Source organism: Cibotium barometz, chromosome 29 (assembly GCF_041138505.1).
Source record: "Cibotium barometz isolate CiBa-2024 chromosome 29, ASM4113850v1, whole genome shotgun sequence".
NCBI classification, from domain to species: Eukaryota; Viridiplantae; Streptophyta; class Polypodiopsida; order Cyatheales; family Cibotiaceae; genus Cibotium; species Cibotium barometz.
The window spans coordinates 37,973,106-37,983,045 of record NC_141074.1 but is presented as its reverse complement, the minus strand read 5'-3'; the positions used below and the strand labels follow the sequence as shown (position 1 = coordinate 37,983,045).

At 43.1% G+C, this 9,940-nt stretch overlaps 1 protein-coding gene across 2 annotated transcripts in view; it reads left to right on the top strand.

The window, feature by feature from the left end:
- The first annotated feature begins 1,783 nt into the window (after nt 1–1,783).
- The window catches only part of DEG8 (Trypsin family protein with PDZ domain-containing protein), a 75,962-nt gene continuing 67,805 nt past the window's right edge, over nt 1,784–9,940 (top strand). For both annotated transcript variants that reach the window (XM_086823228.1, XM_086823226.1), the window contains exon 1: nt 1,784–2,031. In XM_086823228.1, coding sequence (XP_086679354.1) covers nt 1,889–2,031 — 143 coding nt within the window. In that variant the 5' untranslated portion in view covers nt 1,784–1,888. The remainder of the gene's footprint in view (nt 2,032–9,940) is intronic.

Below are 9,940 nucleotides of genomic sequence, written 5' to 3'. Positions count from 1 at the left end.
TCTCTGCTCTGTGATAGATTTTAAGAAGTGCCATTGGAAAGGATTATAGCCTCTATTAGAGACTTCTTGTGGAGGAATGGTAATAATGGTAAGAAGGTTTTTGCCTAGTTGGCTTGGGACAAAATTACCCTTCCAAAGAATCTCGGAGGGCTAGGCATACTGCAATATGCCTACTCATGCCAAGGCCAAAGTGATAATTCCCATATTTCTTCAACAAAAAAGGCTTAAGACTAAGATGCTTAGAGAGGTGATAGAAGATATAGAAGTAAAACTTAAAGGCAAGTGGACGGGGTTGGATTGGAAGGAAAAACCGTTCTCTTATGCTCCCTTGAAAATGGTGAATTCCTTTTGTAAATTTCTATGCTTATACTAGAAAGAGATGATGGGCCTGATTAACTTGAATGGATGTACGAGTGTCTGGAAACTATTCTTTAAGTTTGAACATTTGGTGGACCCATAAATTTAAGCCCCCTTTATCCTATCTTGACATAAGAGCCTCTAGGAGATTGAATAATAGTAGAGGATTAAGGAGATTAAGCGATCTTTCGGACTCTTGTTAGGTATGCTAGAAGGAGTTATATTAATCTGAGAGGTAATTCATACTGTGGATCAGAGAGAGGTGCAAGTGCTAAACTTTGTGGTCTTCCACAGCCTTCAATGAAGCCTTCTGGCTTCAGGACTGGACTTGGTTCAATGGGGTTAGATTGGATAGAATTACTACCAAAGCACTATATGATGAGATAAGTAAAAGTGAAGTGAATGTGAAATATTGTAACAAAATCTGGAAAGTCAATTGGGGCTTGAGCATCTGGAGGAAGAGGTGGAATTAGATCTAGAATTCACTGATCCTAGTGAAAGCCCAAACCTTTCTTTGGAGAATATGCTCGCTGGCTCTACCTCTAGGATGTAAACTGCTGCAAAGGAACTTCAATGTTGGGATATGTCCTAGATGAAAATCAGCCTATTAAAGAGGGAAAACATGCCTTTTGGGATTGTCCTGCCACCAATAAGGGGGCTTTGGGGGAGAATAGGTAAATGGGTAGAAGATAAATTGGGGGTGAAAGTAGTTAAGGAGGCAGAGGAAGTAGATCTAATATTTTGTATTATAAGATACTGCTGTTTATGGGAGATTTGGGGCTCTAAATTCTTTGATATTCAATAAAGGGACTGCTCAAATGATAGAGTTGATGTGCAAATGTGTGCGTATGTCTACTATGTTAATAAGATGAATAATTCTATATATGCTGAGGAAATTTAGGCTTTACACACATGGATTAGGTGATTCCGGCCTTGATTTAAAACCCTTTGGAGACAAGGCCTTTGGTGAAGATTTGGTCAAAGGGAGAGTATTTTGAAGAACAGACTCCCAAAGGGAGAGTATTTTGAAGAACAGACTCCCAAAGGGTTTACCTTTGAAGTCTTATTGATTTGCTTGTATGCAGTTGGGATTTCATATTTCTTGGGGGATGTCCTCTTTTGTCTGGGAAGATGAGAAGTGGGAACTGGTTTTATGATCTTCTCAATAGGGAGTGGGACTAGAAGAAATATATAAGTGGCTGAAAGTGCTCTGTAAAAAGTTGGTATAAACTTGTAGATTTTAATATAAATATATTATTGATAAAAAAAAAGATCCCATGATGATTGACCAAAAGAAGCTTTGATTAAAAAAAAAAAAAACCTATGCCTCAATATCTTGTGATAGGCAAGACCAAAAAGCTTACCAATGTTGGCCATTCGAGTGGAAGCAATATAGTCTCCCAAACTAGACGTGTGGGTTTGAAGCGTGCGAACCCCAACCAAAACTTCTATAAGGTCCTTTAGCCGTTATTTAGTCTGGTTGAGTTCAAACAAATAAAAATGTAGAGATAAACACGACGTGTACGTAGGAATGGCAAGCATAAGTTTGCCTCTACCACATACTGTACCATCTGGTAGAATTTGCTCTGGCAAAAGAAAGAGAAGATTGAAGGGACCTATTTGCAACAAATCTGAGGCTTCTGCGTTGAACCATTTGCTCCATTTCACTCCATGGTAAGCTAGGCTTACTTGCTCACACATGCAGGGTCTCAGGGCTTTTACAGAGTTCAAGGATTGATCAAAACCTTTATCCCCTTTCTTGGGTTTATCTTAATCCCTATGTCAGGTTATATCCCAAGATTTTTTCAGCTAGACAAGCCATGCAGTTTTATTTTTTATTTATTTTTTGGTTTATGAAGAAGGTTTTAATGCTTGCATTTCTCTTTCAAAAGATTTCTCTTGTCAAGATCAAGCTCTTAAAAAAAGTCTCAAGTCCCACAAAGAGGTACCAACCTGTCAAAATATTTCCTTCTCAAGGCAGAGGACACACACAGGACGAACCCCACAAGTGAGCTGATCTGCAGGTTGGAGTAAATACCCTGCATCATGGGTTACAGAACCATTCACCAGAGCTGTCCCTGCCCTAGAGATGATGAAGATTGAGGAGCTGGATTTGCATGCTGTTGTCATCGCTGAAAAGCCTTGGATGAATGCCTGGCAGGTCATTGATGACACCCAATATGTGAGTGTCGCAGATCACCATAGTGTCCACTTGCACGGTACACACAACAGCATGTGACACCCCTCTCAAAGGGAAATGGTTGTCTTCCATGGGTTTTGAACCCACCATCTGTCCATTGAGAGTTGTGGGCTCTAAGCACTAGGCTGGACGGGTTGGAGCCATTATAATCAGCCTTCTTTTCTAATCTTCGGATCCTTTAACCCAAGATTAGATCAAGTAACCATATGGTTAGCATCAGGTATGTAACATACTTCCCCTCTTCAAACATTTCCACATTGGCAATGGGTCTAGGAAGACTGCCAAAATAGCAAACTGACTCCATCACAACAAGTTATTGGGATGATTCCAAAAAACATTCTCTCCCAATCCCCTTGAGTCTATTTTCATGGAAAATTGGGTCAACTTGAATTCATTGAGACAATTTGAGTTATTAGCAATCATAGTACCTAGAGGATACATCTACGCAATAATATGGGTAACATACTTCCCTATATGGAAGATCAATGGAAAATCTGATCCAAAGATACCTTGGAGTAACATGCATCTAGCATTGCTACCAAGAAGTGATCGATTGTCTCTAGTCCTCTAACCCAAGATTAGATCAACTAAACCTATGGTTAGCAAATAACATAGTTCTTCTCTCTAGATATTTCCACCCCTGAAAATAGGTAGATTGCCAAACTAGCAGTTACAACAAATTATCGAGATGATTTCAAAACCCATCATCCCTCAATCCCCTTGAGTCCATTCTCATGGAAAACTGAATCAACTTGAATTCACAAGGCAATTCTAGTTACAAGGAATCATAGTACCTAGAGGATGCATGCACATACTAATATATGTAACATACTTTTCTAAGGGAACATTAATGGCAAAACAGACCCAAAGGTCCCTGAGAGAAACATGCATTTAGCACTGCTAACAAGAAGCGATTGATTGTCTTTGGTTACCAATCAGAGCTAATTCAAATTGTGGTCACGACTACATCAAATAATAAACTCATGGTAAAAGCATTGTGATCTACTGGGCCTGGCTAACCCTCCACTAGTTAACATGTCACTATATAACCATTGTCATATGCCTCTTTGATTCTACCAAATCATAAGTCTGTGAACTAGAGAGATTACCCCCGCCTTCTTCTGCCTGTGCTTTCTTCAGCTACCCCCACCTTCTGCTGCCTCCGCCCCCTCCTCTGTCACCGCCCTGCCCTGCCCTTGCTTCCCGTGTCTCTGCTCCCCATCTGCTCCTGCATCTGTTGCTCCCGCCTCTACCCCCCACCGTCTGCTCCCCTGCTTCCTCCCCTGCCTTTTTCCTCTGCCTCTGCCTCTGCCTCTACTGCCCCTGCCTTGTCCCCTGCCTCCGCCCCTGCCTCTGCCTCTGCCTCCTTCCTTGCCTTGCTTCCGCCCCCCGTTGCTTCCTCTTCCTCACCCTCATCCGCCTCTTCCTCCCTCCGCCACCTTTTTCCTTTAGTAGCCATTGTCGATTAGCTTAATGGCTTCTGCCACAGCCAGTCTTTCATCACCCCCATAGGCCGGGAGAATCATGAATTTTTCGCAAGACAAGCTCACCTCTCTTTAGCACGACATTGACATTGAGGTCGAGACCACCCTTATGGCGAGGGGTTATGGCTCCCACCCCTCTCGCTTGTAGGCCTGTGAATGGCTTCTAGCAGCTCTCCCTTCGGAGCTGATTGTGCACTTCCAGGATACACGTTTGCTTGGTCGAGGCTTCTTCTAGGTGGACTTTCTTTCTCTGGAAGCTATTTCTCAAGTGTTGGCTGGCAACCTTTTTCCTCTTGGCCCTGGGAGGATTTTCTTCTTTTGGTACCAAGTGGGTTTTCATCCAGTGGTGGAGAATCAACGCCTTACCCCGTCTCATTGTGGTTCCTTGTTGGTCTTATTGGAATCTCTTAGCTTCCATAGAGGCATCCTTTGGCCAGGTTTTAGAGGTACCGGCCCTTCCTGTCTCTCCTGCCTTAGCTTCCCCGGTGGCTGTTACCGCCACTTTTGATGATGTACCCCGGGTCTTTGATGGTGTACCCCGGGTCTTTGTGCTTGTTCCTGATCCATTGATTACTGACGACCATATCATGCTTCAGAGACCTGACGGTTCTCATTTCCACCAGAGGATGGAGATTGCAGGCAGACTTGACCAGTGTCGGATTTGTCGTCGAGATAGGGCCACATTGCTAGAGATTGTCCTAGTTCGAGAGGCCACACTAGAAGGCGGTGTGGTCCTACCTAGCAGATGCCTTTTGCAGTTGCCCAGACTCCAGTTGCCCCTATGTTCCAATAGACCACATAGTGTTGGGTTGTGGTTAGAGATGGCAGGCGCCCTCGGACCCCCGTACCTGCCCCTTTACTCGCACCCCTAGTGGAGCACTCCAACCCTTATGCAGCTCTTGCCTCAGAGGACGTGGATCCTTTTTTGGAGGATAAGGCTCTGCAGGCACAAGATTTGGATCCCTCGCAAGAGGATGTTGCATTACAGTTACATGATGATTGCACCCTCGAGGATGATGTTGTGCAATCGCATTGTCATGGTACCTCTCCAATTTTGAGGACTAGCCTTGGCTTTTCCTCGGAGTGGGAAATCGTTAGATTTTTCCTCCCTTACCTATGCGAGACGTACCTCCGTTCTAAAGGGGGTCCTTCGTGGACCACGAGATTTGGTCATTCCTACTTTGAGTCCTTACGAGGATTGTCTCATGGAACATTCAGGGTCTTGGGGGTTTTTTTCTGCGCCGGCCGAAACAAATTGTCAAAACTGAGCTTCATAGTGCAAGTACAGGTGGACCTATGGATGTATTACTCTTGCAAGAGCATAAACTGGATGCTAACCAATGTGGGAGATCAAGCTTCTCTCGGGACGCCTTTTGGTCGCCAGCTATTGGTACCAAGCATAAACTGGATGCTAGCCAATGTGGGAGATCAAGCAAGCTTCTCTCGGGACACCTTTTGGTCGCCAGCTACTGGTACCAAAGGTGGTGTATGTACTTCTGTTTTAGCTTTGGTCTTGCCTTGCATCATTGGACATGGTTCTTTTCCTCTAGTCCTAGAGGCATCATGATGCTTCTCAGTGGTTGAGATCACCGTACATATTGGGGTGACTCTATTCTATTTCGGTTTATAGCCGTGATTGTTGTATATTTGTTTCATACTTAATAGAAGTCTCTTTCTTAGACGAAGAAAAAAAGTTTGTGGACTCCAGGCTGTCTCTCTGAGAATGCATATGTGGGTACCCTGTTCCAAATCAACACCCGGCACTGAAACTATATCTCCACAGCAAATCAAATCTATCTGAGTAACCAATGGATCTCAATCAGTATCCGGTCTTTGATTTTGGGTCCTATTCAAAATGCTGCGTGCATCATGTTTCAACATGAACTGAATCCTTGTACCCAACTATTTCACACAATCACTCAAAGAATATAATGATCACTCGTGAAACATAAATGTATCACCTTATTAATCTCGAGTCAAAATCGCATGCGACGAGACTATCAAGTCCTTTCTTGTGACACACCTACGAATATGCAGATGTAATGCAACTTCTAGATTCTGAGTACGAGTGGATTCCTTGCAACATTATTGCTTACATCCATAATAAGGATCCCCTCTTCACATCAAATTACATGTATTGATGTGCCCAAACCTTTATTGGAACCTATTACTACAAGTACCTTAGTGAAGATCTTAAATTTTTGCTAGTCTAGTTGTAAGTGCTAGCCTTCATCATGATTGAGTCTGCCCTTCACCTCCGAAGAAGTGATAGAAACTCAGCTCATTGGTCTCTGTACAAAAATTGTGTCCTCTTGGTTGGGATAAATTTTTATATATGTAAACCTACACCTACTCTGGGGCGCTGATGACGCGAGTAGGGATGTCGTAGCACCTAGTCCATGCTATGCATGATGAAGTTGATGATCTTATACTTCATGATTGGACAATCTTTGAGGTAAAGTTCACACGTTTTGTATTCTTGTCTTTACTTGTTTTGTTTTAATGAATTAGTCATTTAAAGTTTGTTTTTGCTAATTAATTATTAAAAATTTATTTAGCTTGTTTGTTAGAAATTCTTTTGTTATGGTTCAATAAAGAATTTGTTTGTGTGTATGTGGGTGTGTGTGATTTAGTTATGTATGATCGTGATGGCAAAGGTGGTGAAGGTGAGGTGATGTAGATGGGTTGATCATCTCCCAAAGTAGGATCTCGAACGGGACTCTCCACTGAGTAAGAAGTCCCATTCCCTCTGTGGTCGAGATCGGAGTTCGGAGAATCAACTTTTGGTGGGAGCGCGGGTAGACGATCCATGCTGTGTGCTCTCGAGGTCTTCAATCCCTTTGCTCAGGATAGCTCTAATACCATGTGAGGGCAAAAGGACAAAAGGATCAGATGTACGAGAGATCAGAGCAAAACAACACATCATGAAATAGGTGAGTGAGTCTATATATAAAGGTGAGTGAACATATGTACAAGAGCCCTTTGATGTGAGGTGAGACTGAGTAGAAAGAAGACCAATGCAATAGCAAAGATGATGTTGGAGCTGAAGCATGGTCGATGACGAAGGGTCGCGTCTATGTGAGGCAAAGAACTCCGAGAGGTGGTCGGGTTGAAGGCTCCGTGACCTACAGGTTTTTGCATGTACAAAATTTCAAATATATATTGAATAAAATATGTAAAAATAACACTAAATGCATAGAATACATGGAAACATCAATTCGAAGCCTATAGTCTTTGAATCACAAATAACAAAAGCCATATAATCATACATCATCAATGTCAAATGATCATGATTCAAAGACCATGGTCCACTGTCCATGATCCATAATCTAAATTCCATGCCACAAAAAAGAAACCATACATGACACTACATAGGTTATAACTTATAAGTTTGAAGTGTTCATGTCACATGAATCATGATGAATCAACAGTCATGGCCCAATGCCCATAAACTATACAAAATAAATCATAATAAGTCCTCAATCTCATTGCCCTCATCATCGTTAGACTCAGATTCACTCAGATTCACTGTGAGAATCTGAATCGGATGTGGAGGAAGACTCAGCTGCTGCACTGGTACTAGCACCTGCTGCAGATGAATGTGCACGAATAACACGTGTAGGTGCTGTGATCTCCTCATATAGCATGGCATAAATGTCACGCTCCTCTCGAGGAATCTCTGGGACTTCTTTCACTTTCTCAATATCGATTTTATCGATCGACATTGACTTGGCGAGGCTTGATGGGATTGCCTACCTACTCAATTAGGCGGAGGTTGCAACAATGACAAAATACGAACCGCTCTAATTGAACGGTGGACAATCGATTCCTCTTCTTTGTGTGGAAGAGGGCCCAAGTGCTCCAATTCCTCTCGCAAGGACCTGCGCTACAATCCTGTGATAGGACTCAAATGGCAAGGGATTTCTGTCATAATTTATTGAACAAAAGAAGTTGAAGCCCTTGTTAGTAATAAGTATATTACAAGTGGATTCTTATGCAAGACTCAAGAGTCAAGCATCAAGACTCACCAAGTGAGGAGTGCTGATGCCATATTTCTCCCACCATGACACTGGATGTAGCTGTGTCTCTCGCATTTTGGCTGTCATTGAACCAAATGTAAAGCTACCATTTCGCAAAATAAGTAGCTCATCCTTCAGCTGCCTTAGCTGGTCCACACCCCTCCTGTGTATCTCTGGATGTACTGCTGCCATCCATCCTCAAGCTTCTCATTATTGTATTGCTCCTCATTTCTCTAAAGAGGATGCAATATGTGAGCAACTCCATGGATTGGTCTATGAAACCAATCCCATTGTGTGCTCCACACGGCTTGGATGTCCTTAACCCTAAAAAAACAGCCATGAAATGTATAATGTCATAAACCTGATATTATACAAGATTGAAGAATCAAAGAGAGACTAAGAGTGCATGCATAATGCAGCATACCTCTCTGCTGATAAGACAGTGCAGCGGTTCAAAGCTTCAACTGGTACAAGAGTCCAAGCGTGCTACCCTCCATGTCCGTGATGCGAAGAACACTATAAATAGGCTGAAGGGCCTTTATGAGAGCTTCAGCCTCCTGCCACCAAGTGTCCCTCATGACAACGGGTACAAACGCAATGGCCTTGGGATTGTCACGATCATCCCAAGCCGTCCACTCCCTGGAAACCATTGTGCGTAGGAGTCCATGGTGGACTCTCACGATCCTCTCAACCATAATGAATGTGTATGCAAATCTAGTGGTAGAAGGTTTGAGAAGCTCTAAGTTGCTGTGTGCCTGATACATAGCAAGCACCTTCGACCTCTTTGTCACAAACTTTACCATCATGCGGGAGGTCTCGAAGATGCATGACACCCAACCTATCTTTGCCACATCGTCGATGAGGAGATCCAAGCTATGAGCAGTACAGAATGGTAGGAAACTCCTCCTCAAGCATCCTTCCCATCATGGAGACGCAATTTGAACCATTATCAATGATCACCTTTACTAAATTCTGAGGCCCAATCTCCATGACAGCCTCTCGGATGTGTCACCAAATGTACTCACCTATCACAACTGTGCCTGCTATGGATGCATCTATGGCACGCTAGAACATTGTGTCCTTGCATGATGAGACGAGGGTGTTATAAACATTCCTCTTTATGACATTTGACCATCCATCGCATAGAGGAGTGTATCCATATTTTTTTCAAGTTTGCTTGAGAGGCTCTACCTCCATCTCCACAGCTTGTCTCTCCCTTTTGAGCTCCTGTGTGCGCAAGGCCGCATACGAGGGCCCCTCCCACTCACATCCTATGTGGCTGATTGCCCTCATGGACTTTTTCCATCGTGCGGTGCGCACGATATTGAAAGACAAAGCACATTGTATGAAGAGCTTTGTCAGCTCTTGTGTGGCTTCTTGCTTTGCCTGCATCTGTAGACTGGCTTTGATACTCCCTTTTTGCAAGGCCTTGCCAAATGGGGATGGGAGTCCTTTGTGCCCATGGTGCAAGCTACCTTTTGTAACCTTCTGTTACCTTTTGTAACCTTCTGTTTCTTGGATACACTTTTACTACCTGTAAAATTGAGACATCCACATCTTCCTCCTCATCTTCATCACTCTCCTTTTTTGTAGGCCCAGGTACAAGACCAATAAGATTGTAAATGCTGGAAACTAATGTTTATTGTTGAAAATTGAGCACGAGGGAAGCCCGTAGGTGCTGTACAATGGTAAGAAGCAGAAACAACTACTAATGACCTCAACAAGATGCAAAAGAATGAGATGAAATGGGGGAAAGGGGGTTCAGCCCTTATATACTCCCCTAGAGTGCTGGTTGGCCAGTTGTAGTAGGCCCACAACATACCAAAAATGCTAAAAAAATCCCTATGCTGAATAATATCTGCTAAAATATGCCAATGTAG